At 41.4% G+C, this 25,909-nt stretch overlaps 1 protein-coding gene across 2 annotated transcripts in view; it reads left to right on the top strand.

Annotated features, from left to right (window-relative positions):
- UNC5D (unc-5 netrin receptor D) overlaps positions 1–25,909 on the top strand; it is a 591,371-nt gene that overhangs the window by 330,857 nt on the left and 234,605 nt on the right. For both annotated transcript variants that reach the window (XM_067721525.1, XM_067721526.1), the window contains exon 3: positions 3,239–3,382. In XM_067721525.1, coding sequence (XP_067577626.1) covers positions 3,239–3,382 — 144 coding nt within the window. The remainder of the gene's footprint in view (positions 1–3,238; positions 3,383–25,909) is intronic.

The following is a 25,909-nucleotide window of genomic DNA, read 5'->3' as shown; positions in this document are numbered from 1 at the left end:
CCAGGGCTGGCTAATTCCTAGACATAGCAAACAACTGGCCCAAGAGCGTGCCTTTCATATGCAAACCAACCGATCCAGAGCTTTATCCCCAACCCCTTCTTTTATCAGGCTCTTACACTGCTGACCCGTATCCCCCTGCCCTAACCCAGTACCAGACAAGTAGGGACAGCTTTTCTGTCCCGGAGCCCACTGAAATGATGCAAACGTGCCAACTCTAAATCTTTTTCCCCTGCCTCTCTGATTCCTTTCCGTGGAAACCACAATAAAGGCTCTTGCCCACATTCCCCCCTGACCCTGGTGCTTCCCCGTGTGGCCCCGGGTGCTTTGCCTCTTGTTTCTAGGGATCTGTGAGTGTAAACTTATTCTTTCCTGATGCTCATTTCTGTTTGAGTGTCCTACCTTAGATCATTAAAACAGGCCCCATGTACCCCTTAAAACACCGTGAGGCCTAGATTAAATCATAGCATATTTTAAGGTTTGGATGGGGAACTCTCTGCTTTATAAATATGATGATCTTGAACCATTTTGAGATGGTGATTATCTTCATTTGCAGCCTCGAGAAAGCTGATGGGTTTAGATATTATAAGATGGAGAAAGTAAAAAAATAATACATGTACACACACATATATACACACATGAATAAGTTGTGTGTGTATGTATATATATGTATGTATAAATTCCACATGAGCTTGAACACATTTCTGACCTTCTAAGCTTATCATGCTTCTTCAGTGAGACCTGATTCCCACATGATTGGCGTATTTTGCTTCATAGGTTTCCCCATCACATGACAGGGGAGCTCAGACGTATCAAAGTTACTCCACCTGGAACCTGGATGTGCTGATTTAGGGTTTTCTCTCCTCTCTTGCACTATGCAAAGTAGATCCTCCACCATTTGTCTCAAATCAAAGCTGTGAAATATAAACCAAGTCCTCTTGTCTACAGCCTAGCTCCTTATTTTTGTTTATGCAGCCTAACTTTAAAAAGTCCAGTATGGGTGTCACGCTCCAGTCTGCTTTCTGTCCTCACAAACTTTTTTGTAATCTGACTTCCGTTTCCCTTTCCCTTCACCTGCCAGCTCCACCTTCTCCAGGTCCTCTCATTCTCTCTTTTATTTAAGTGCAAATTTAAAAAAGCAGCCGCAACAATACAATAAAAGCCAATATACAATAAAATATACAAAGCCAACAATACAATAAAAGGCTTCTTTCCTATTCCACGTAGAAGGTGACTTTCAGGACTCTTACGTCTCTGACAGGTAAAAGGCATGCTTCTGCATTCTGCAGAAACAGAAGAAATGGGAATTATCAGCTGTCATCAGGATGATTTTCTATACGTGGTACCTCCTACAAATTTAGAAAGTCTAACTCAGCTTGTGTACATGGTGATTGATGTGGCCATAAAACTCTCATCACACACTATAAATAACATGTTATTGATTGGGTAGAGGGGAATGTTTCCCAAGCCTGACTAATCCACCTCCGTTCTTGTTTTTTAAATCCTACCAGCACCCAGGATATAATCACATTCCACCTCCTCCACCAACAGTCCCTGGCTCCTTTTGACTATACTGATGGTTCTGTCCCCTGAATTCCTTTTGAACGTAAAGGAAAAATCATAGTCATGCACCTCATTTTTTCCTTAAATGTTCCATGCATTAGTCTTATTTCCATAATTATGTATAAGTACCTAAAGTACGAGGACAGAGTCGAATTTTTATGAGGGACCTGTGCAAAGTGCTGGTTTGGGTGTAAAACAGATCTAGCTTCAAACCCTGGATCTTCCATTTACAGGCTGTGTGATTACTGACAAATGACTCTCTAAGTCAGTTCTCTCTTCCGTAAAGTGGGGGTACAGTAGCCTCTGCTACATTAGGGCACTGTGGAAATGCAAAGAGTGAATAGGCTAAAGGCTTATGATGCTGGGCACTTAGTGGAGCTCAGTAAGCATCGCCTCCTTCTCCCATGCTGCCTGTCTCAGGGCAGGGCACAGCCTCAGCAGATGCCCATTAGCTGGAGAGAGCATGCCGATTATAAAGGCTGCTCCCCTGTTTGTGATGATTTAACTGATGGTGTCGAGGAGGGCATCCTTTGCTCCTTGGCACTTGCTCTGAGGTGGCTATCCTTCCCAAAGAAAGAAAGGCTGATAGTCTATGGCTCTGGAGGTTTGGAAGAAACTCACTCCTCAGAAACACCAGGCAAATTTTTTAACTATTAGATGGGAATGCAAAGATATAGTAATTAAACTAAGACGTTGCCCTTGGCATTTTTTATCTCATTTCCCAGGTGTAGCCTTAACCCCGCTTTCTGTGAAAGCCTCTCTTTTCTTCACCTCCTCATTCTGTTGCTCCAGGGACCTTCCAGGGTTTTCAAGGCTTCAAGACCAATGTAGTTCAACTGGTCTGCATCCCATTTGTTGTCTGGAGTTCTGGCTTTTCCTTGGATTCCCAGCCGTTCACCCGTCCCATGCATGTTCACTGTCTTCTCGTTATTCTAAGCCACACGTCCAGAGTGACCCTCTCCTGCTGCCATACCCAGGGGTGGGAACACTTCGAAGCACTTGGAACTATGTCCCTGGGGTTGGTTTGTTGAGGACTGTTTAGCCTCTAGAATCCCAGAAATTAACTTGGTGCTACTTTCTTCATGGTAGATTTTACGCCAAGAAAGACAAAGGGGGGGAGCGGTGGGGAGGGATACATTGGAAGATTGGGATTGACATGTTCACGCTACTATATATAAATAGATAACTGATAAGGACCTACTGTAGAGCCCAGGGAACTCTTCTCTGTACTCTGTAATGACCTATACGGGAAATGAATTTTAAAAAGAGTGGATGTATGTGTGTGTATACCTGATTCACTTTGCTGTACAGCAGAAACTAACACAACGTTGTAAATCAACTATACTCCAATAAAAATTTAAGAAAAAACAAACAAAAAAGAACAATAAATATTTATAAGAGCTAAAAAAGAAGACAGAAAAAGCATGGTGTCAAGGTACTGTGAAAATGATTCTATTATATGGGAACCACACTGGCTGATGATACTATACACTTGTTCTTTCCAGCCTACTCAGCCGTTGGAATTTAATTAGCAGTAATATATTATTGTCAAAGTAATTAAAACTTCACCTTGATTAAAAACAGAATGGTTTAATTAACAGGAAGAGGTTGGGCTGGCCTTAACTTTCCGTTTGCGAAATACACCAGCCTCAGTGGATTGGTTCTATCTCCTCTGCAGGCCTGAAGGTCCGGGAGGTGTTTATCAACGTCACCAGGCAGCAGGTAGAGGACTTCCATGGGCCCGAGGACTATTGGTGCCAGTGTGTGGCGTGGAGCCACCTGGGGACCTCCAAGAGCAGGAAGGCCTCCGTGCGCATAGCCTGTGAGTATATTCTCGGTGACCTTCTTGTCGTGTAGGAGCACAGACTAGCCTTCCATAGAGCTGAAGAGCATTTGGACAGGCCAGGTGCTTCTGCAGAACAGGGATGAGAGGATAGCAAGACGCCATCAGAACTGTCTCCACCTCTACTCAATTCACTCTTCTAAAATTGTATTTTAAATGTTTGATAATTTCCCCTAGGAGACAATCAGCAAATCAGTTGGGCTAAGAGATTCTGCCTAGGTTGCCAGAATGCAGGTGCCTCCACAATACCGGGAAAAATGGTTTCCGAAAAAGAAAAAAAAAACCCACGCAAATGGATTCTGCTGTTCGTCATGAATGACACAGTTCAAGGGGCATTGATGAGAAAAGTTGAGCAATGACGGTTTACTTCGCCAGCAAATCTGTGAAAATAAGGCATTAAAGATTAAGGGAGTTTTATAGCCTCCTGTTAAACCTCTTTCCTCTGAATCTTAAAACATGGAAATGGGCTTTAAAACTGCATTTTTTTGACCCAAGTAGGACTGAAAAAAAGACGCTTGAGAAAAAAAAAAAAAAAAAGAAAGAAGATTGCCTTTCAGGAGAGTCTAAGATTTCTTTATCATGTTTCAGCATCAGCGTTTTTATCATCTCAAACATGTTTAGAAATACACCAACTTCCTTTCTCCTCCTTAAACGTATCTTACCCACCCCATGGGTCCCCATAAAATCTCCTTTGTGAGCCCAGGAGTGTTACCCCTCCCCCAACAAAGAGATGGTGGGCAGAGATGGTTATTGTTTCTTTTTTTTTAATGCTGCTTTCGAGAGTGCCGTGAAGACAAGAATACGGGACAAGGGATTTATTTAAGGACTCGAGGAATTCTTTGTAGCGGATGTTGATGGTTTAGGGATTAAGAATAGGAGTGAATTGCTCTTTGCAGAGACGTTTCTGTTTCTTGGGAAATGAAATCTCCTTGTCAGCATAGGCGGTTCACCTTCATTATCCTGGTGATCTGGGAGGCTGTTGCCTGAGTCCTAGGAGACCAAGGAGGACCTTGCAAGCTGCGCTCTTGTTGTAAGAGCCATGGGAAATATTTTTCCTATTGTTATTTTAGTTAATTTTAGCCCACAAATACTTTCTGACAGGTCAGTTGAGAAAGGGAATGTGTTTGATTTTATTCTTCCTTAACGAGTCCAGCTTTGTGCTCCTGGCATGGCCTTGCCTAGGCTAGCCGAGGTATTGTAGTTTAACATCTTATGGAAAAACCTCAACGAACTTTTTGGCCAACCCAGTATTTGATCCTGGTCAGGGTGAGGCAGGTTATCCTCCGGATCCTGAAGAAAGGAGAGGCCAAACCGCGCAGGGAATTTCAACACAAGTTCCCTTGATTTCCTTGTCAGTGTCACTTTCCCCTTCCTCTTTTTCCTCTACTTCTTTGAGCCCCACGTGACCTATTCTATGAATTCCTATAAATAGCATCTCATTAATCCGTCCGTCTCCAATCTCTTGTCATCTCCATGCTTGCTCACTTCATTCCTGACTGTCACGTGCCTGCTAGAAACTTCCAGAGATTTCCCCCCTGCTTATAAAGTTTGGCAAAGAACGACTCAGACCCAGTTTGTTAATTTCCCATAGGCTTTGATCGCGTACAGTCTGCTTCATCCTTCTAAACACTTTAATGTTCTGTGTTTCACCCTCACTTCTCTGCCGTGGGCCTTTGCTCCTAGAGTTTCCAGTTGGATGAATGTGTACCCTGGTGGCTGAGAACCCAGATACTGAAGTCCTGTTGGTTTCCAGTTCCTAAATCCACTGCTACTTAGTGTTGTGATGGTGGACAATCGATTCATCTCTGTGTCTTAATATTATGATAAAAGATTGCTGACTTCATAGTTACTGGAAGAGTCAGAAGTATTGATAACTACAAAGTGTTTAAAACCACACGTAACACGGTGTTACTCTTATCAGTCATTAGCTATTATTTTATGACATAGTTGATCCTCTGTAGCCTGAACATCATTCACCAGTAAGTGTGTTAATACTTAAACTAATTGAACTGAATTACATTTCTAGTGCCTTAGTGATTTTTCTGTGGCTCATGGCTATATAGACTCTAAAACTCCATTCTAGGCCAGCCCTAGGTATCCAACTCTCCCAAGTATGATAGGATCCCAGAATGTTTTTTAAAAAATGGAAAACACTTTTCTATCACTTCCTACTTTTTTAGAGTCAGCTGATACTTTTGTGGTACTAATCTTGCAAACCTCTTCAGGGATTAAAAAAATCATTTTGTCATTCTTATGTATGATATGCACATCTGAATATGATAAAGATCTGATTTTTAAGTAAAAAAAAAGAATATCCTTAAAGCCTGTATTATGCAGTTAGCTTAATATAAGCGCTAATATTTACAATATATTTTAAACCTCTTTCTATGTAGCAAGTGACAGATTATTTAAAATTATTTATGCAAGTCAAGACATGATTTGTCATTAAATATTGCATTTGACTTGGAGACCAGTATACATTAAAATGTACACTGAATTTTAACTATGTTTATTGGCATTGAAAATGGAGGGGAAAAGCTGCCTTTAGGACCTTACTTGGAATTCTTTTGATTTGCTTGCAGGAGGGAAAAAAAAACACCACTTATTTTTGTATAACTTTCATGTTTTATTTAAATAAGAGATTTCTCGCTGCTATTTGCAAGCACTTCCCAGCAAATAACACATTGCCCATGAGGATAGTTTTTATTCCCAATAAATGAAAAGCCAAATTGGACATAATTGTCACGATATTTCTACTTTTTAAGATTGGTTTTTGAAGTGCTAAAGACATCTTCATGTGCTAAATAAGGTTTTTGATATATGAATGTAGCTTACGAATCTGACAATTGTCTTGAGGGGACTTTGCAAAATTAGTATCATTTTTATATGATTCATTAAATTATTGTAGCTCAACATCAGAGCTCCTTATGCTTCCTGCATTTAACCAATGATCCATTAAGAATTTAACAGTTTCAGAAATGCAGTGGGCAAAACCTTCATGGCATCTGGGCCATCAGCTGAGGGATGTCTTGTCATGATCATGTTAGCTTATCTCTATAAAAACACCAGGAAGCTCGCTGGCAAGGTATCGCTTAGAGATCATTCGATTTTAAAGGGAAACAATATAGACACAACTATTTTATTTATGTCACTCATATTTTTATTGAAATGGACCCACCTGGGGTATCAGTTAACTATGTAGATTCCTGGCTTCTACCCCAGACCTGAGGAAGGACCAGGGAAGCTGTGTTTGTATGAAGTTATCCAGGTGAGTCTGTGATCAGGTATCTTTGGGACAGCTTGGTCAGGAACAGTGTTTCTCAAATTTTAACACGTATGCAAATCAACTGGGTTCCTATTGAAATGTAGATGATTCAGTTGACATGATTTGGTATGTCCAGTCCAAGGTCCGAGGTTCTATCATGTCTAAGGGTTCCCATAGGATGCTGATGCTGCCAGTTGTGGACCCTGCTTTGAGTAGCAAGACCCTTAGAACACCTTTAGGAAGCACTATTTGGGAAATACGGATTTAACCCATAGCTCCAATGTCATCATTAATAGCTGAGAAAGTGATATTCAGAACGGTTAGGTGGCTTGACCAGAGGTCACCCGGCAGACATGGAACCAGATCTTATATTCATCCATTCACCCTCCCTGGGTGCTCTAGCTACCAAGCCGTGTTGATTGCTTTCTATTAAATGGGAGTTTGAGAACCATCATAGAAGGATAAGTTCATGTGCCTTTGAGCATTTCCTTGAGGAAAGCAGTGATTGCTTTCCTATTCTGTTTCTGAAGAAATTGAGTTCCTCCACATGGTCAAGTTATTATATATATACACATATACATACACACATGTATAATACATATGTATAATATATATACTTTATATGTATGTTATTATATATTATATATATAATATATATTTTTATATATAAATCATGACTCATTGCTGCCTTAGTAGTCACAAAAAAACCAGTACAGGTTTTGTTGTAGTAGCCAAAGTGCCTGTCATCTTAAACCATTTTCTTTTCCTTAATAATTCCACCCTGTGTCTGCTGGCTGCCCATCCGATCACCTGGGGCTGGAAATAGCTGAGGCTCCATTTCAAAGTGATTTTCTGGAGGGAAAATAAATAAATAAAGCAACCCACATTCACCCCCACCAGGTTGGCAGAAGTCCATCTGCAGCGAGTGGCTCCCACTGGCCTCCTCTCGTTTGTCTGATTCGATCACGCTGGAGGAAGTCGGGCTGCTCTGGCATCTGTTATTTCTGCCCCTGGACAGTTGTCAAAGGAGGAATATTCAGTTATTCGTAGTTTTTTATTCTCATGGGTGAACATTTGGCTGCTTAGCTGTTGCCGTTTTTCCCTCTTCTTCATCTGCGTTCAGAATGTTTGGCCTCTATCATCACCCCTTGGTCGGGCAAACTCTTCTTTTTTTTTAAATAAATTTATTTATTTATTCATTTATTTATGGCTGTGTTAGGTCTTCGTTGCTGTGCACAGGCTTCTCATTGTCGTGGCTTCTCTTGTTGTGGAGCATGGGCTCTAGGTGCACGGGCTTCAGTAGTTGTGGCACGAGGGCTCAGTAGTTGTGGCTTGTGGGCTCTAGAGCGCAGGCTCAGTAGTTTTGGCACACAGGCTTAGTTGCTCTGCGGCATGTGGGATCTTCCCGGACCAGGGCTCGAACCCGTGTCCCCTGCATTGGCAGGCGGATTCTTAACCACTGAGTGACCAGGGAAGTCCCCGGCACACTCTTCTTAACACCTGAGCCTTTTCTTCAATATGGGAGTTGGGGTTGGGGGGATGAGGGAAACCTTGGCCTGTTATAGTCACATAGCAAGTTGGCCACTTGGGATAAAACGCAGCAGGAACCCATTGTTCTGCTGATTTTTTAAGAAAAGGAATCTATAAAACATGCATCCTGAATATAATTTAAATAGATGGCTTATTTGAGAGACTTCTAAAATATCTATACAGTCGTGCCAAGAACGAGTGAAGAACTTAGAGAATCTCATTTAAAAGCTATGAAACTCCCTACCTAATTACAGGCCCATAGCGAAAACAGTATTATTTTAATTTGCTTTGGTGGGGGAGGGTGGTATCTTTTTTGAGAACTTAGAGGAGATATCCAACTAGACCTCAGTTATGGATCTTGGCTTCATGGCTTTGATAAATAATTTCACCTGTTAAAAACTGTCCATAACCCCCTCTTGATAGCAAAAATAAATATAAAAACACATCGGCACGTGTGTCTGGTGTTCAGTCAGCCTTAACCTCTGTTTTCCGTCTTATTACCCATTATATCCATACAAGCGTACGGGGCTCCAGCTGAGTTAGGACAGCTTAGATTCTGGGACATAGACTTTTCTTTTTCCTTGATGTGCTCATATCCTTTCTTCTTCCTGGAGTGTATTCCCAGCCGCATCTCGCACTCCTGCCTTTGTCCGCCTAATTCCTACATCCAAGGTCTGTTGTGGATACCGTGTCCTTTATGAAACCTAGTTTAGCAAATCCCTTAATACTAATTGACCTCAGCAGCCTGACATACCAACTGAGCCCTTAAAAAAGGGTCCCCTCCAGCATCTCCAGCTTCAAAATTGATAAAACCTAAATATCCATCTTCGAACTCTCCTAGCATTCTTTTTAGCACTTCTCTCATGGTACTTATTATCATTTTCCCAGAATCATGGTTATCGTGAAGTTATTTGTGGATTGATTTTCCCTTGTTCGATGGTAACCTGCTGTAAGATTCCGTTGCATTGCTCTCATTGTCTTGACCTCTGAGCCTAGTGGGGAGGCTTATCTATCACCTTTGTATTATAGATGTTTGTTTGGTTTGAAAGGCAACCCTATCAATGCTGGATATGGTTCTGTGAAAGGGCATTTGTGAGCTGTGTGTCATGATGGTGCCATGGGACTAACATGTGAGCCAATCCATAGCTCACAAGGATGCTGTTCTTATAAGGACCGTCTTTGTCCTCCCTGGCTTGCGAAGTACTCCTAATGTTTACTGCAGTAAAGAAGAGGTCTAAAGGGAATCGGGAGTAGGTGAGTCATCACAGCCCTGCGACGTGCAGCATGTGGCCCCCAAGGCGTCCAGCTTTATCTGCACTTTTCCCTTCCTTCCTTTTCAGAACATGGAATTTGTTCAGAGGTTATGGAAAACATGTTATGACCAATTCTCAGCACCGGCTAGCAATCGCACAAAAGTTTAAAATCCTCCTTCCTCTTCTCTTGGAAGAATGTGGCCAGAGTGAAGAGAAAATACTATCTACTTGGCCAAAGGTTGATCTTTCTTCCCTTTGGACTGAAATTAACTTCTATGAATATTACTGAAAGATCTGAGAGTCCAGGCCTCCTGATGGAGTTGCACACTACACAGGAGCATCTAGCCAAGGAAGGGGATTGGTGTTGAAATGCAGCCTGCATTCCACTAGGCAGGACTGCCCCCCAGAGCATGGCTACAACCACATGAGGGTAGGGACTGGTTTTTCTTGTTGCTGCTTTATAGCCAAGACCTGTGTTCTCACAGGTGTCCAGTTTACAGAAAGGTGCCACATAGGCTGGTGGCAGCAGAACTGGGTACAAAATTTGTGGTACTGAGTGCAAAATGAAAACCGTAATTCGAAGACACATGAACCCCAGTGTTCACTGCAGCACTATTTACAATAGCCAGGTCATGGAAACAACCTAAATGCCCATTGACAGATGAATGGGTAAAGAAGATGTAGTACATATATACAATGGAATATGACTCAGCCATGAAAAGGAATGAAATTGGGTCATTTGTAGAGATGTGGATGGACCTAGAATCTGTCATACAGAGTGAAGTAAGTCAGAAAGAGAAAAACACATACCGTATATTAACACGTATATATGTGGAATCTAGAAAAATAGTACAGATGAACCTATTTCCAGGGCAGGAAGAGAGATCCAGATGTAGAGAACGGACATGTGGACATAGGAGGGGAAGGGGAGGGTGGGATGAATTGGGAGATTAGGTTTGGTATAAATACACTAGTATGTGTAAAACAGATAGCTAGTGGAAACCTGCGGGATAGCACAGGGAGCTCAGCTCTGTGCTCTGTGATGACCTAGATGGGCGGGGTGGGGGGGGGAGGAGGGAGGTCCAAGAGGGAGGGGCTAGATGTATACATATAGCTGATTCACTTCGTTGTATGGCAGAAACTAACGCAATACTGTAAAGCAATTATACTCCAATAGAAAAAAAGAAAAGAAAATGTGGGTCCCCTTGTTCAAAAATTAAGCATTTCAAGACATCAGTATTAGACCATTAAATCAAGCATGGGGCCCCATTTGACTATACTGGTCCCACACCCATGAAGGTGGCCATAATGGCAGTAATGGTGATGATTCAAGAAATCACTTTATATGTGTAACGCTATTATACAAAGGAAATAATTGGCCTAGAAAGGCTAGAGACGTATTCAAACTGATTCCACGTGGAATTAGAGACAAGATTATTCTGTTTTTCCTCCAAAGCCAGAGGCAGCATCACGGGAGGTAAGTTTTAAGATGGCATATTTGGGGTAACTAGAAGTGCCCATTATGGAACATTATTTCTATGGCCCCATTCTCCTTCAGTCTGTACAGAGGCAAGCGAGGGATGTATGTCTGGTGGCAGTGATACTGAAGAGGGAATTACTGCATTGGGTGAGTAGGTGACTAATGGGGTTTTCTTTAAAAAGTTATTTTGACATAATTCAGACTTGCAAAAAAAATTGCAATATAGTACCAAAAAATTCCCTTAAGGCCTTTGCTGACAATCTTCAAATGTTAACCTTTGACCATATTCGCTTTGGCATCGTCTCTTTCTGTGTTTATCAGTATATGTATTTGTATGTAGACAATTACGGTTTATTTTTTGACTTGTTTAAGATTAATTTGCAGACATGATGCTTCCTTTCCCCTAAATACTTTATGGTGTATGTTTTTAAAAAACATATCTTCTGACATGACTGTAGTATATTTACCAAGAAATTAACATTGATACAATTCTATTATCCAATCTAAAGACCTTATTCATCTTTCATCAACTGTTCAGTAAAGTCCTTTATAACAGTAGCAAATCCTAGATCATGGCTTACATTCAGTTGAGAGATCTCTTCAGCCTTCTTTAATCCAAATAATTGCTTGGTCTTCCCTTATTGTTCATTACACTGAATTTTTCAAGTGTAAAGTCAGTTATTTTATATATTCCTCAAATTGAACATGTAAAAAGGAAATAGCAGTCACCTAGAAGGGACTGCCACTGGTCAAAGAGATCATCGTAATGGTTGTAACTCATTAAATAAGAATCCATGAATCTACACTGGTATATTTTTAAATGAATATAAAAATAAATGGAGGGAAAGAGGCAGCTCTTCCTTACAATAAATGAATAAATGTAGAAGGAATGATGGAAATGGAAAATTATTTAGCATGTATCGTAAAGTTAATTAAGATAAGTGTCATTGGATGCTAAAACCAGTGGCTGAATGTTTTAGGAGTAACAGGATGTTTACAGGATTGCAAAGTATCTCTCCACAAGATACTGACGAATTACAAAGGGGGAGTTAGTAATTTAGCAGTAGAGAATCCTGCCATATACCACCTTAATCAAGTGGTCACAGTTGACATCACCAGCAATGGGACAAATCCACAAATTACTCCTGATGGGATAGAATGAGAAGATAGCGTCACTTCAGTGATATTCCTCCCAAATATAGTTCGTCTGTATTTAACCACAGGAAAACATTGGACAAACCTAAAATGAGGAACATTTTACATAATTGGTCATTTTTGAACTACACACGTCTTTCACAATGCCAGCCTGGGGCTGGGGTGTTCTGTGGATATAAGAATCCACAAGATAGACAAGCTACATCTTTTTGAAAGTCAGTGGTATTCCCTTTGAGGTCAGTAAAATATAAACATGAACACAATTATGGAAAAAAACTTTCTTGAATTGTGAAGATGCAACTTGAAACGTCCAAGCCATTCTGTGCATGCCACATCTTTTTAGGCTCCATCTATAAATGCCTTGGGGATATGAATTTATCCTCCTCTGCCAGTGGGGGCGCTTCAGTCGAAAGTATGAGTAACACTGAAGTATAAGAGCTTGTGATTCTATGAACAGAGTAGGGTTATTTCTATGGAATTGGTATAAATTATGCTACTTTTGCCTAACGTGTACACAGTTGAGTACATCAGCCTTAAAGATGAGAACTGCTGGGTAGTAGTGCGTTACTTTACAACATATCCTACAGTCAGTGATGAAAAGGTTCTCCAAATAATATTCCTTCATGTTATTGATAGCCAGCTATTAGTTACTGAGAAGAATTTGTAGAAATATGGCCACCCCCTTTTTAGGAATTCTCAGTTTATTCAATCTGCCATTCTTGTGAAATAAACCTTAAACTTCCTGGAAAATGGCCATTTCTCTAAAAACCTCAGTGGAAGTTTAATAGGAAGAGGATATAGATTTTACTTCAATTCAGCTCTCATTTTCTCCACCGAAGAAATCTTCTGACAGATAATACGAGCAGACGATAAGCAAACAAAACAAAACGAAAAAACACAAAACAGAAATACAACGTATCTTTGAGGACGTTTTTAGCCTAGTGATATTATTCTTAACTTAATATTCCTCTACCAGGATAAGTAAGGACAAGGGTGTGCATTCTAGAAACTTTTTAAGTGTCAAAGAAATGCTAACTAAGGTGTGGAAGTGCTGGACAGCCATGAATAATTGTCTACATGTTCTAGATAGCATAGCAATAAATAAAATCCCATCCTTTCTTTTGAAGAGTTTATACTCTCGCGAGAGGATAGACTTAATCAAACAAGTGTTTTCGAGGGAGCACGGTTAGATAAGCACAGTCTGTTTCAGGAGCTCACCAGAGGTTCAACTTGTGGATCCTAAAGGTCTGTGGTATACTTCCTGAGCTAATTCCTTAGGAAGAAGGAGGGTTAACTTAAAGACCCCATGTTCAGGTTAAAGGGAGAGTTTGAGTTGCAAGCACAGAAAGATGGAACAGAATGGAAAAACTACATGGAACTATGTGGGAAAACAAGGAGATGGAGCTACCCAGGGAGAAGTAGGTCAGATTATAGAGGGTGTTTGAATTCTCTGCTAAGGTTTAGATTTATTCAGGATGTAGTCTAGGGCCACTGAAGTGTCATAGCAGGGTGGTGACGTGGTCGTATCTTCAGACCCTCACCCCACCTTCCCATTCAGCCACAGAGATTTAAAGGCAAGTAAAACTGAAGGCAAGGAAGCTTCATGCCAACCTGTGAAACCGCTGACGGGGCTTGAACTTCTGCTGGGATGGTATATGTTAAAGGGGAAGGGGCAAATTGGAGATTCCAGGAAGGTGAAACTACCAAGACTGTGTGGCTTCTTGCATGCAGAGGTGAGGAGAAGTGAGGTAGGAATTGAGGAATTACCCCACGTTTGGGGCTTTCTTGATTTGGGGCTAAAGTGACTGAATTAATGGTGATTCCATTAAATGAGGTTATGATTAGAGTAGAAGAAACTAGTGTGCAAAACAAGATACTGAGTACGGTTTTTGATCATGTTATGTGGGAACTACCCATGGAACATTCAGCGAACTCTTTTCATCATGCAGTTGTGTTTATGAGCCTAAAACCCAGGGATCAGCATCAAACATTAGAATTGGGGCTTCCCTGGTGGCGCAGTGGTTGAGAGTCCGCCTGCCGATGCAGGGGATGCGGGTTCGTGCCCCGGTCCGGGAAGATCCCACATGCCGCGGAGCGGCTGGGCCCGTGAGCCATGGCCGCTGAGCCTGCGCGTCCGGAGCCTGTGCTCTGCAACGGGAGAGGCCACAACAGTGAGAGGCCCGCGTACCGCAAAACAAAAACAAACAAAAAAAGGTCATTGGCAAGTAGGTGCCCATTAGGATAATAGATCTCCATCAGGAAGATAGGAGGATTTTATCTGAAATACTTAAGATGGTGTCAACTGAAAAAAATACACAACCTAAAAGTTGAGAGTTACGTTTTATTCAGCAGACTTTCTGAGGACTTTAGATAAATGCTGAGAAAAGTGTTCTGAAGAGCCAAGGGGGAAGCCAGGATATGTAGAAGTTTTTGCAACAAAAGACCAGGTAGTCGGAACATCAAAGGATTACTGTTAATAAAAAAAAAAACCCAGATATTTCAGGTTAAGGAATTTTGCGCTTTTCTATGTATGGGAAGATGCAAGAGTCTGGGCTTACTGAAATCATTCCTTTGCTATGCACCTCGGCCCTCTGGGCCCAGTATCCTGTGTTTTCTCAGGTGCACTATTGTGGGTGGCTACAGCGGCTGACGGCCAGATGTGCTTGGCAGTGGGCAGCCCATTTGTCTCCATCCTGAGTTCCCTCAGGGCTCACAGTCCGGGCAGCTGTAATGTGATGGCTTGATGGCTGTAACAACCTTTGTTTACTGATATGGCAGGCAATATTTTATTTCTCAGTGGTTTTCCACACTACACTTTTTCTGTCCTACCCCCCAGCACCCAAACTGCTGGGGAAGAGAGAGCAACAGACCATGAGTAGAATTCTGCATGTGGTTAAGGGGTGGACAGAGGGGAGCCATTAAGAAAATAAAGGAGAAAAAAATGGAAGAGGGACTGGGAGATTGAAGAGAGTGGAGATTTGTTTGAAGGAATAAATGGTCCATGGTGTCAGTGTGATCACCAGGTTAAAGTAAGAAGTGAGAAGAGTGGATTGATTTGCTTCCACTGACCGGAGCAAAGCAGTATAATGAGAGGGTGATAGGAGGTAATGGTAGGTCTAGGAATCAGTGGAAGATGAGAAAACAGAGATGGTACGGACACCCCTTTCCAAAAATTTGACAGAAGACAAAAAGTCTAGAGCACTAGCTGGAGTTAACCATTTGGGGAATGGATGGTATTTTAATACCAGCATGACAATTAGATGGGCTCATTTTTTTAAATGTGAAGGAATAGGAGCAGCAGAAAGAGTGAACAAGTAAAGGTCAGAAGAGCTGGGTTTGAGTTCTGGGCTCAACTAACTGTTACTGACCAGGGTTCTCGGCCTCCTCAATCAATAGAAATTGATCAGAGGCCAGACAAGAAATTCAGACAAGGCTTTACTGGCGCCCCTGATGCAGCAGTGGGGAGCAAAGGTAAGCGACACGCTGCCTTGCTTGTTCTCACCAAGGCGGGGGGCGGCGAGCTGGTTCCTTATATGGGGTGAGGGTAGGGGTGGCTTAGTTGGTTTGCCCACCCCTTTGGCGATGTTGAGTGCAGGGGGCATGCGCAGTACCCTGCGTTTGATCCCACCCCTCTGCTTTTGCTCCCGGCTCTTCAGAAGTGGCAGTTGGGTTTTTTTGCTCTTTTTGTATCTTGTTGTCCATAATTTGCCTCAACTGCACGTCCACATGGTTATTTTTAGTCCCTTATAGTTTCTTTGTATTTTGTTGGTAGAGGAGCTATTTGTCCAGGTGCCGGCACTGCAGCAAAGCCTGTCTCACAATCAGCTTTGTATTCTGTAATAGTGTTTCCTAAAACTCGCAGCACATGTGAAGCACACCAGGCGCTCTTTAAAAATTAAGGTTACTGGGTTTTGCTCAAGATCTGTGGAATCATAATGTCTGGGAGTGGGGTCCAGGGATGCTTTTGTGATTTTGCTGTCTTCTGTTTCTTCTCCTTCCCACTGTCCACAATTCAGTTTTCTCTGCAGATTCCTCCTTCTCTTCCCATTTCTAAATATTGTAATACCCTAGGTCTCTCCTTCACGCACAGGTTCTCCCCAGGTGAAATCTCTTACTCCGTGGCTCAAATACTGGCTATATACCGATTATTCTCAACTTTGACCTTGTACCTCATCTCCGGATGACTTTATTCACTGCCTACCTGATATATCCACTTGAATATCTAGTAGGCATCTCAAACATAATATGTCCCAAAGAGAACACTCTTGGTTTTCACCCCAGCAGCACTGCTGCAAACCTGTGTTTATTCCCGCCTTTCCCAATTCAGTAATGGTACCTCAGGGCTCATGACAAGACATAGGTGTCATCCTTGACTCCTCTGTTTCTTTCAGTCACATCCCATCCAGCAACAAGTCCTGCCCCATCTATCTCCAAAACACATCCTGAATTTGCCCACTTCCCTCCATCTGGTTTTTTTCTCTGCTGTGATAATCTCCTCACTGCTTCCACTCTTGCCATCTTAAAATCCATTCTCCAAACAGCAGCCAGAAAGGTTACTTAAAAAACAAAAAACAAATCAGATCCTGCTATTCTCTTGGCTGAATTTCTCCCATTGGATTTCCAAACTCCATGATATTGGCCCCATAGGAATAACCAGCCCCCTCTTACCTTCCCTTGCACCAGAATGCTACCCTTCACTGTGTCAGCCCTGGTGACTTCTTTTATTACTCAGGTATCCCTGGTTGTCACTGCCTCAGAGCCTGTGCCGTTCTCTTTTCCTGGAAAGCATCCTCCAGACCTCGGAGTGGTTGGAGTGATCTCTTAGATTCTTCCTGTTCTGGCAAGATTGATTTAAAAGGCCAGGCAAAATGCCGTTCACCTTTCTTCCAGCCACTTGCCATGGGGGCCGAGCCGTAGGCTGAGTGTTAGCTGGTTAGTGGCATATTCCAGCCTTTACATGCTCAAGACACGTGGCCATGTCTTGTCCTGATCGACCTTCCTGGCCTCAAGGAGACCTGGGGTGAGGGGAGAATCAAAAAGCTAACAATGCAGGATAAAAGATATTTCTTCCTGCTGCTAAGTTGGCTTTTTCTTTTTCACTCTTTCTCCCTGAATTACAATGAGATGGTGGCTGTTGAAAGCTTAAGGTTATGTTTAGGTCATTTCTTTTTAAACTTATTTCTAGTTCACATGCCTCTAATTTCCTGGGGAGGGCTGGGCGGACACCAGAATGAAAGTCCAGAATGATTCTTCGTGTCTGTGTTCTTAAAATTGTTCTACCGAGCATGTAGTTTGTTGGTATTCAAGTCTTCTTCAGGATGCTAAGCTGAAGATAAGCTCTAGGGCTGCTTGTAGGGACGTGGGGTTTAGGCAGCACCATAGATGGGGAATCCTGACAGTAGAAATATAAGGAGTGTGACTTTTCTATATACTTGTTGAGAACTAAGTAGACTAGTCGAGTCAATGGCTCTTCGGACTGCACTCCTTTTTTTTCTCTCCATCAAAAGCACTTTGGTTCAAGACTTGTGGTTGCCAAGGGGGAGGGGGGAGGGGAGAGATGGATTGGGAGTTTGGGGTCAACAAAGTCCTACTGTATAGCACAGGAAAGTATATTCAGTATCCTGTGGTAAACCATAATGGAAAAGAGCTTTTAAAAGAATATATATATGTATATATAACTGAATCACTATGCTTTACAGCAGAAATTAACACAACATTGTAAATCAGCTATACTTCAGTTAAAAAGCACTTTGGGGGACTTCCCTGGTGGTCCAGTGGTTAAGACTGTGCTTCCCCTGCAGGGGGCACAGGTTCTATCCGTGGTCGGGGAACTGAGGTCCCACATGCTGTGCGGTGCGGCCAAAGAAAACAAAAACACAAACAGAACAAAAAAAGTACTTTGGTTCAGTGGCTATTTCTGAGTTCACCTAAAACTCAGTTTTCCTGTTAGAATCACAAGTAGAACAGTAGTATTCTCAAACATACAGAATATGGAACTTCTGAGTATTTTATTTCCATAGCTTTCAGTGGAATGTGATGTAAAGATACAGAACGTGAGTTATTAACTTTATTTTAATATGATTTAATACCGTGAAAACAAGGTAGCAGAGAATTCCTGTATTTTCACCTAATAATTTTTGTCAAGATGTGCTATTTAGGTCACGCTTCAGCCATTCTTTACGTACTGACATAGCCAAATCAATATCAATACACAGGAAGAGCCTTTTACGGAACTTGGAGATAAAGCAACCTTCGAAATCTTTCTGCAGGCATGGTTTCGTTACGGAGTCCCCACCCGTAGTCCCTGCTGGGGGAAGTGGTGCTGAGTGCCTTCTTAAGCATAGGTGGCCATGCTGTGTACCACATACGGCTACTGGCATGTCCACCGGACCAGGCATGCACACCGAGGCGGGTTAGCTGCTCGTGAGTGTAGACTCAGTGAGACTTGCCCAGGAAGGGTGAAGTGATTGTGTACTTGTGGATTCTTGCTCTTCTGAGTATGGCTTGATCCTAAAAGAGAATCAGTAGTTGATAGAGGCACCAGGAAGGTAAAGACACAAAGAAGCAGGCAGTAGTGCCCATGAGATATCAGAAGACATGAGTAAATGCAGGTAACAGATAAGCAGAGGCCATTAAGACAGAACAGAGTGAGAGGCAATTGGTTAGGAGGGACACAAGTGACAGAAGTAACGTGTGTGCTAAAAGGACGATGAAATAACCCACTTCAAAGAATTACATTGGCTCTCTTGACCCCCTTGCTTGGCCATGTTCCAGTCTCTTTAAGATCTACTTACTTTGTGATCCTTACTGTTTCCTCCAAGCCTGGCGTGCGGCCTTTCTTGGTTTCTAATCAATTCTGGCCTCAGAATTAGGATTGTTTTCTGAATGTTCAGTTCATCCTCAAATTTTGATGGAATCTGAATGAATTTTTGTGTGTCCTTGTAAACAAAAGAAGAAACAAATACAATGGAGTGTATTCAGTTGGGAATGACTCGATACAGAGCAGGTGAAATTAGTCCTCAAAGCATTTTGTGAAACTGCAGCTGTTTCTTCCCACCGTCCTGTGTGTCCCTGCTGCTGGATGCTGTCTTCGCAACCACTGCTGCCTGACAAACTATGCTATTTGTTGTGAAAGGGATAATGATACCCCATGCTAGTTATGAAATGATTTATTGATGACAGCAATTTAACAGCAGAGGAATGGCCGAGCGCAGAGGAATGGCCGAGCACAGAGGATCTAACAAAGCCCCAGTATTATTCTGTGGCTCACAGAGACAGCCTTGAGGAGACTCTGCACAACAGGATCCACCTGGCGTCATCCAAACTCCTTGATGTCCCAATAAACAGAGCCTGCGTGTTGCCTTGCACCCAAGTGGAGTCAGAGGGAACATGGAAAGGCTCACACAATCCAGCTATGATCAAAGGTGCCCCTCCTTCCCTGTTGCTGCTAGATTTACTCAGCAGGAGTTAAGGCTACAGTATTCAGAAATCTTAAGGAAGAGGAATCTACAGAGGGATTGGTTCAAGATGGTGGGGTAGAAAGACGTGCATTCACTCCCTCTTGCGAGAGCACCGGAATCACAACTAACTGCTGAACAATCATCGACAGGAAGACACTAGAACTCACCAAAAAGGTTATCCCACATCCAAAGACAAAGGAGAAGCCTCAGTGAGACGGTAGGAGGGGCGCAATCACAGTAAAATTAAATCCCATAACCCCTGGGTGGGTGACTCACAAACTGGAGAACAGTTATACCACAGAAGTCCACCCACTGGAGAGAAGGTTCTGAGCCCCACATCAAGCTTCCTAACCTGGGGGTCTGGCAACAGAAGGAGGAATTCCCAGAGAATCAGACTTTGAAGGCTAGTGGGATTTGATTTCAGGACTTTGACAGGACTGCGGGAAACAGAGACTCCACTCTTGGAGGGCACACAAAAAGTAGTGTGTGCATTGGGACCCAGGGGAAGGAGCAGTGACCCCATAGGAGACTGAACCAGACCTACCTGCTAGTGTTGGAGGGTCTCCTGCAGAGGCGGGGGGTGGCTGTGTCTCAGCGTGAGGACAAGGACACTGACAGCAGAAGTTCTGGGAAGTACTCCTTGGCGTGAGCCCTCCCAGAGTCCGCCATTAGCCCCACCAAAGAGTCTGGGTAGGCTCCAGTGCTGGGTCACCTCAGGGCAAACAACGAACAGGGAGGGAACCAAACCCCACCCATCAGCAGACAAGTAGATTAAAGAATGAGTTTCAGAGTGTTTCCTGCTCTGCAATTTTTTGGAAGAGTTTGAGAAGGATGGGTATTAGCTCTTCTCAAAAATGTTGATAGAATTCACCTGTGAAGCCAACTGGTCCTGGACTTTTGTTTGTTGGAAGATTTATAATCACAGTTTCAATTTCATAACTTGTGATTGGTCTGTTCACATTTTCTATTTCTTCCTGCTTCAGTCTTGGAAGGTTATACCTTTCTAAGAATTTGTCCATTTCTTTCAGGTTGTCCATTTTATTGGCATAGAGTTGCTTATAGTAGTCTCTAATGATGCTTTGTATTTCTGCAGTGTCCATTGTAACTTCTCCTTTTTCATTTCTAATTCTATTGATTTGAGTCCTCTCCCTCTTTTTCTTGATGAGCCTGGCTAAAGTTTTATCAATTTTGTTTATCTTCTCAAAGAACCAGCTTTTAGTTTTATTGATCTTTGCTGTTGTTTTGTTTGTTTCTATTTCATTTATTTCTCCTCTGATCTTTATGATTTCTTTCCTTCTACTAACTTTGGGTTTTGTTTCTTCTTCTTTCTCTAGTTCCTTTAGGTGTAAGGTTAGATTGTTAGAGATTTTTCTTGTTTCTTGAGGTAGGATTGTATTGCTATAAACGTCCCTTTTAGAACTGCTTTTGCTGCATCCCATAGGTTTTGGATCATCGTGTTTTCTTTGTCATTTTTCTCTAGGGATTTCTTTATTTCCTCTTTGATTTCTTCAGTGATCTCTTGGTTATTTAGTAACGTACTGTTTAGCCTCCATGTGTTTGTGTCTCTTACATTTTTCCCCCTGTAATTCATTTCTAATCTCATAGCGTTGTGGTCAGAAAAGATGGTTGATATGATTTCAATTTTCTTAAATTTACTGAGGCTTGATTTGTGACCCAAGTTGTGGTCTATCCTGGAGAATGTTCCGTGTGCACTTGAGAAGAAAGTGTATTCTGATGTTTTTGGATGGAATGCCCTATAAATATCAATTAAATCTACCTGGTCTATTGTGTCATTTAAAGCTTTTGTTTCCTTATGAATTTTCTGTCTGGATGATCTGTCCATTGGTATAAGTGAGGTGTTAAATTCACCCACTATTTTTGTGTTAATGTTGATTTCCTCTTTTATAGCTGTTAGCATTTGCCTTATGTATTGGGGTGTTCCTATGTTGGGTGCATATATATTTATAACTGTTTTATCTTCTTCTTGGATTGATCCCTTGATCATTATGTGGTGTCATTCCTTTTCTCTTGTAACATTCTTTAAAGTCTATTTAATCTGAGTATTGCTACTCCAGCTTTCTTTTGATTTCCATTTGCAAGGAACATCTTTTTCCACCCCCTCACTTTCAGTCTGTATGTGTCACTAGGTCTGAAGTGGGTCCCTTGTAGACAGCATATATATGGGTCTTGTTTTTATATCCATTCAGCGAGCCTGTGTCTTTTGGTTGGAGAATTTAATCCATTCAAATTTAAAGTAATCATCGATATGTATGTTCCTATTATCATTTTCTTAATTGTTTTGGGTTTGTTTTGTAAATCCTTTTCTTCTCTTGTGTTTCCCACTTAGAAAAGTTCCTTTAGCATTTGGTGTAGGACTGGTTTGGTGGTGCTGAATTCTTATAGCTTTTGCTTGTCTGTAAAGGTTTTGATTTCTCCATCAAATCTGAATGAGATTCTTGCTGGGTAGAGTAATCTTGGTTGTAGGTTCTTCCCTTTCATCACTGTAAGCATATCGTGCCACTCCCTTCTAGCTTGTAGAGTTTCTGCTGAGAAATCAGCTGTTAACCTTATGGAAGTTCTCTTGTATCTTACTTGTTGTTTTTCCCTTGTTGCCTTCAGTAATTTTTCTTTGTCTTTAATTGTTGTCAATTTGATTACTATGTGTCTTGGCATGTTTCTCCTTGGGTTTATCCTGTATGGGACTACAGTAATCAAGGCAGAATGGTACTGGCACAAAAACAGAAATATAGATCAATGGAACAGGATAGAAAGCCCAGAGAGAAACCCATGCACCTATGGTCAACTAATCTATGACGAAGGAGGCAAGGATATACAATGGAGAAGAGACAGTCTCTTCAGTAAGTGGTGCTGGGAAAACTGGACAGCTCCATGTAAAAGAATGAAATTAGAACACTCCCTAACACCATACACAAAAATAAACTCAAAGTGGATTAAAGAACTACATGTAAGGGCAGACAGTATAAAATTCTTAGAGGAAAACATAGGCAGGACACTCTGACATAAATCACAGCAAGATCCTTTTTGCCCCATCTACTAGAGAAATGAAAATGAAAACAAAAATAAACAAATGGGACCTAATGAAACTTAAAAAGCTTTTGCACAGCAAAGGAAACCATAAACAAGATGAAATGATAACCCTCAGAATGGGAGAAAATATTTTCAAACAAAGCAACTGATAAAGGATTAATCTACAAAATATACAAGCAGCTCATGCAGCTCAATATCAAAAAAACAAACAACCCAATCCAAAAATTGGCAGAAGACATAAATAGACATCTCTCCAAAGAAGATATACAGATTACCAACAAACACATGAAAGGTTGCTCAACATCACTAATCATTAGAGAAATGCAAATCAAAACTACAATGAGGTATCACCTCACACCAGTTAGAATGGGCATCATCAGAAAATCTACAAACAATAAATGCTGGAGAGGGTGTGGAGAAAGGGGAACCCTCTTGCACTGTTGATGGGAATGTAAATTGATACAGCCACTATGGACAACAGTATGGAGGTTCCTTAAGAAACTAAAATTAGAACTACCCTACGACCCAGCAATCCCACTACTAGGCATATACCCAGAGAAAACCATAATTCAAAAAGACACATGCACCCCAGTGTTCATTGCAGCACTATTTACAGTAGCCAGGTCATGGAAACAACCTAAATGCCCGTCGAAAGAGTAATAGATAAAGAAGATGTGGTACATGTATACAAAGGAATATTACTCAGCTATAAAAAAGAACAGAATTGGGTCCTTTGTAGAGATGTGGCTGGCCTAGAGAGTGTCACACAGAATGAAGTAAGAAAGAAAAACAAGTATTGTATGTTAGCGCATATATGTGGAATTTATAAAAATGGTACGGATGAACTGGTTTACCAGGGAGAAATAGAGACACAGATGTAGAGAATAAATGTATGGACACCAAGAGGGGAATACGGTGGGAGACGGGTGGTGGTGGGATGAATTGGGGGATGGGGGTTGACATATATACACTAATATGTATAAAATAGATACCTTATAAGAAATTGCTGCATAAAATTAAAAAAAAAACAACTGGGATTCTCCGAATCCAGAAGAAAAAAATCTACGTGTGGAATTGTCCTTTATTCCTTCAAAGAGACAGCAACATCTGCACTGGAGGATCCACAGCAAAGCCATGAAGTGAGAGCTACGAGCAGCCTGGCGTCAACAGGGATTAGTGGGTCAAGCAATGGGCAGAATTCATAGACGTAAGGGAGGCAGAGGTTTTAAGCCAGGCTGGCAAGAGAAGCATTGGTAAATGCACCAAATACGAGGAGGTTATCACCAAGGAAAGCACTGACCTGACAGAAAGCCTTTTTTATGCGTCCTTTGGGAACTAAAGTTAGGAGCTGAGTCCTCAGGTTGTAACCATCTGGGGCTGGAGGATTTAGGCAGAACCAAACGGGGGCACCAAGCCTTGCCTTTCGTTTTGTTGGCATCCAGCTGTTCTGCATTTGAACCAGCGCTTTTATTACAACAAGTGATCTGTATTTGGCCGAGTTACAAATTCCTTTTATGTATGAAAAATGTGGTCTGTTGTTCCTTTAGTAATATGTGGCTGGGAAAGATCTGACCCTGATTTGAATACCAGTGTATTTGAGCACTCGTGGTACGTTGTGCCGTCCTCCTGCAATCTTAACAAATGACTATGACTATGAAAAAAAAAATGACTATGATTTTTCACTGGCTGATTTGGTTTGAATGAGTAAATTATTTTTATTTCATTGCGTTAACTGCCAGAACATTGAATGAGCCGATAACTCCCTGGTGTTTCTGAGCTGCAAAGAACTATTATTTGGAATTGAATTGCTATTGATTTTCTTGTGCTACAATGACTTTTCTAACATAGTAGCATGAAAGGAAAATGAGAAAAAGGCCAAATAGGGAATAGGGTGAGGAAAGGGAGGCTGCTGCTTCCCATGGCCCGGCCCCAGATGGACTACTTATTGGCAGGTACTGCTGCTTCTGGTTGGTCCTGTTGCCGATTATATGATTTACAGATTAGCCAAATACCTGACTTTATCACCTTCCCCTCCTCTTGCCATCTGCTTTGTTTCTAGTCGTCATGTGCCTCGTTGGCATTCTGCTGTGGAACTGAACAGGGGGACAGGGTGAAGAGGGAGCAGAAGCAAACAGGATAATTCTCCAAATTGGTCAGTGTTGATGACTGTTAGTGTCATTCATACTAGCAATGAAGATGAGAATGAATAAGTGTTACTTTAACATCGCTGTAGTACATTTATCTATTGATGTTTTCGCTTCTCCTAGTCATTTTAACTATTGGACACTTAGTTGTATATTAGTTTCTTATAATCGTTCAGATGAGCTGAAATGGAAACTCACTGATGTATTCATTCTTTCAATGAATATTTATTAAGCGACTACTGTGTACCTTTCCAGGTACTAGAGGAAAGGCAATGAACAAAACAGATGAAAGATTTTTTTCTCATGTGCAGAGATTTCCCATACGTAAAATCAAAGAAGACTATCTTAGCACTTACTAAAGATTGAAAAATATAGTTCTTCTTGCTTCCTTTAATAGACATCGTAGGAGTGAAACTTGATATAATAAAATAAAACAAAATGTACTTCTTCCCTGGCTTCTGATTCAGTTTCGTCTAGTTGAGAGAATCTTGACAACTTGTAGGAAAAGGGTTTTTTTGGGGGACATTATTTTTTCTGGCTATAAAAGTAATCCACATTCATCACAGAAAATTTTAGAAAATACAGAAACAGATGCAGAAGATACTGAATATACCCATATTCATACAGTAGCAAATCTTTGAAATGTTGAGTGATTTCTCTTTAGGGCTTTTCCTATGACATATGTATAGTAATCCCATACCAGTTGCTATCTAAAAATTTTTAAATCTTCAATCTTGATGTGTATGTATGCAGTTTGGTTCAGTTCCCTTATACAAAATAATGTGAAATTATTATTTTTCTTCTTTCCATAGACCACGTGAGCATAAGTGAGATCGGAAGGTGGAAATCTATTTATATTCCACCCTCTCAATATATATGAATAGAAGACCAAGTCTAATAAAAGAGTGTCCTTATGTGATGTGATAACTTATGGAAAGAGAGGTAGCTAGGCAAGCATTTTGCATAGACTTAGAAGAAAGAAACGAGAGCCTCTATAGGCAAAAAAAAAAAAAAGTTTTTTTAAGCCAGTAAAAGCCCGATTGAAACAGTAAATGAGGTATAGAGAGATAAAGATTCTTATCAAGTCAAGGTGCTAATAAGTGGCAGACCAAGAATTCAAACAAATACGGGCATACCTCATTTTATTGTGGTTCGCTTTATTGCATATACT

The sequence above is a fragment of the Pseudorca crassidens genome, chromosome 21 (genome assembly GCF_039906515.1).
Source record: "Pseudorca crassidens isolate mPseCra1 chromosome 21, mPseCra1.hap1, whole genome shotgun sequence".
Lineage (NCBI taxonomy): Eukaryota > Metazoa > Chordata > Mammalia > Artiodactyla > Delphinidae > Pseudorca > Pseudorca crassidens.
The sequence above is the reverse complement of the archived record's forward strand: the minus strand, read 5'-3'. Positions and strand labels throughout refer to the sequence as shown.